General features: G+C 47.3%; 1 protein-coding gene across 1 annotated transcript; it reads left to right on the forward strand.

Annotated features, from left to right (window-relative positions):
* Nucleotides 1-212: 212 nt before the first annotated feature.
* On the forward strand, nucleotides 213-635 carry DL89DRAFT_273358 (uncharacterized protein). Its single transcript, XM_040889056.1, has one exon. The coding sequence runs from the start codon at nucleotides 245-247 to the stop codon at nucleotides 407-409; it is 165 nt and encodes a 54-aa protein (XP_040738957.1). The 5' UTR covers nucleotides 213-244; the 3' UTR covers nucleotides 410-635.
* Nucleotides 636-2,623: the final 1,988 nt, after the last annotated feature.

Below are 2,623 nucleotides of genomic sequence, written 5' to 3' on the forward strand. Positions count from 1 at the left end.
ATGCGCTGACCGACCAGTCTCTGGCAGAGATGGAGTACAGCGCATATGCCCGCGACCGCTACTCGGCGCGCCCGCGCTGGAACAACCGCAAGACCTTTGTTGACGAGTCTGTCAGCGAAATAACTGCTGCTGGCAAGCAAGGAAGCAAGCGAAGCAGGCCAAGCAGGCGAAGCAGGCCAAAAATGCTGCGATGATGTCTCCTGCCGCCTCTATGGAAGCCAGGGCCGAGTCCAAGCTGCGCACCATGTGCCCGCTGACTGACTGGCGCGAGACAAAGAACCTGCGCCTGCTGAACCTCGTCCAGGACATTACTCCTCCAGATTTTGTCTCCATGATCATTACTGAGGTCGGAATGATCCCTACCACCAGTATTCCTGTCGTGCTGCGCGAGTACAAGAACCAGATGTAAGCTGTCTTTTATACGTGGCTATCTTATTATTACAAATATCGGTGCTGGAAGTATAGCGGCGCATGCCAGATACCCAGAGGTGCACCAGTGCCAACCCCTGGCGCTGGCGTGGACTCTGGGTCCGCAGACATGAGTCTCTGAGGGCGAGCAATGGCCTTTCCTCCTAGCGCATTGTCTTCATTAAACAGATAAACCACTGCTGTGCTGGAAGAACCAAGAGGCTAGCGCGTCAGATGCATAGTCCTTGATTTCTCTTTCCATTCATTGTGTAAAATATCTATAAGTTTAATTTCTAAAGCACCCAAGCATATATAGCCACACATATTCACACGCGCACCCTGAAACCAACAAACGGGCTGTCAGATAACTGATATATAACATAGGTAATGTATTAAGAACATACCACCCTATGGTCTATTGCAAGGTTTGAGATTGTGGATATGAGGATTTTCCAGCATTGTTTTATGGTCAAAGCGGTTCTTAACTTCTTGAAGGTGAGATCCCAGGATAGTGACTTCTGTTGACATTCGGGGTCCGGAGTCCCCCGCGCCACCATAGACAAGGCCGAAACGCATACGTACAAAGGCCCAGACAGACGACCAGCCCTCCTTCTTCCCCTCAGTCACATTTTGAGAAGTTATTTTTTCCATATACTCGGATGGCCACTCATCCCCTAGGTTAACAAAGTTACCAACTTGCTTATTGAGTCTGAGGTTGCACATATGCCATTTTTGATTGCACCAAATGCCGAGCATATAGAGAACCGCTACAACCCGTACAGCTTCGGTCAGTCTCTGCCGTCTATCATCCCGCTAAACCATTCAAACCCGCGGTTTCGTCATCTAATCATAAAAAGATTTCATGTCTACCTTCAGCGAGTTCCAGCAGATCATGACCCATTTCTCGATGCCCACTAGGATTGGAATCGAAGAGGTCGGATCCAACGAAGGATATTGAATCAATATATAGGATGGAGAAAGTAGTTAGACTGATGAGGGGACTCCCGATCTTTAGTACTAGTTTGGTACAGATTGATTTGGAGAGCTGGTGGGCTGTCAATTCGCTGACGATCGTCGCTATTTCGAAGCTGCCTTCCCTCAGGATGGTCGCTGTGGAGAATGCCCATGGAGTGCTGAGTTCATATAAGGGGGGAATTGATAGATCGGTATACGGTGAGTATCGCGATAGCCTGAGCCGACCGCTGTTCGGTTTCAATAGCTGCTAACAGGTGCGCCTTTGTTTCTGTTTTGCAATACACTTGCCTATAACTTTTTGTGCCTCTATACCCGTGTACCTTGTGCTGCTACATGGGTAGGCGTGTGGGTGTTAAAAGAAATTGGAGCAAGTTAAACTTCAAAGATGGAAGGAAGGAATGGAAAGAGATATGGAAAATGTAGCTAAAACTACGACTCACTAGAATTACTCCACTCGCAATGCAAACTCGGCTGCTAGTCGGCATTGTTTGACACGCCGATAAAAGCATCATGGCGAACTGGTAATTTATTTGACTGGTGGACCATCAAAATGTGAAGGAGCTAAGACGAATAGCGTTTGTAATATATGGCTCCAGGTCCGATTTTACCAATGCTTTGAAGATGTATATTTGTAACCCTAGGATCTGAATCTATCGACCAAAAGAGAGAATGTTGTTTTAAGAGTTTACTGAGCGAGTCACGCATACTCACTGTGAGGCTCAAAACAGCCTGAATCTTTTCAGTCAATGATAAATGCTCTAGTGGACGGTCCGACACTTCTTGGACTATAAAATCTTATATATAGGTAAAGATATAGTGGAGGTGTTATTTCCATTTTCTAGTGAGTGATATACGCCTTAATGTATTCGGATTCGCCAAACCAGTCTGTTTCTGGATAACGCGAGTGGTCAGGAATACTGTAGTTTCCAATTGGCACTAGGTCGGAGCACTTTGTATTCTCCCCATTCCTGCCGCAAAACAGTATCTGGCTATTGTGGACCCACACTTCTTCTGAAAAGTGCCTGTAGTTGAGCCAGCGGAACGGGATGTGTGGAACCATGTCACATTCGTATACCATCCGGAAAATCGGCAGTTTCAATTTGTCGACCCTGCTTGCCCACTCGTCATTGCCGATTCTCGGCTGCCCGTATGTGTAGATATGCATTCTCGGCTTCAAGTCAGGTCTCCGGTTCAGTAAATCTACAGCACACATCACTGTCTCGGCGCCGCCGAGCGAGTG

Source organism: Linderina pennispora (genome assembly GCF_002104995.1).
Source record: "Linderina pennispora strain ATCC 12442 chromosome Unknown DL89scaffold_200, whole genome shotgun sequence".
NCBI classification, from domain to species: Eukaryota; Fungi; Kickxellomycota; class Kickxellomycetes; order Kickxellales; family Kickxellaceae; genus Linderina; species Linderina pennispora.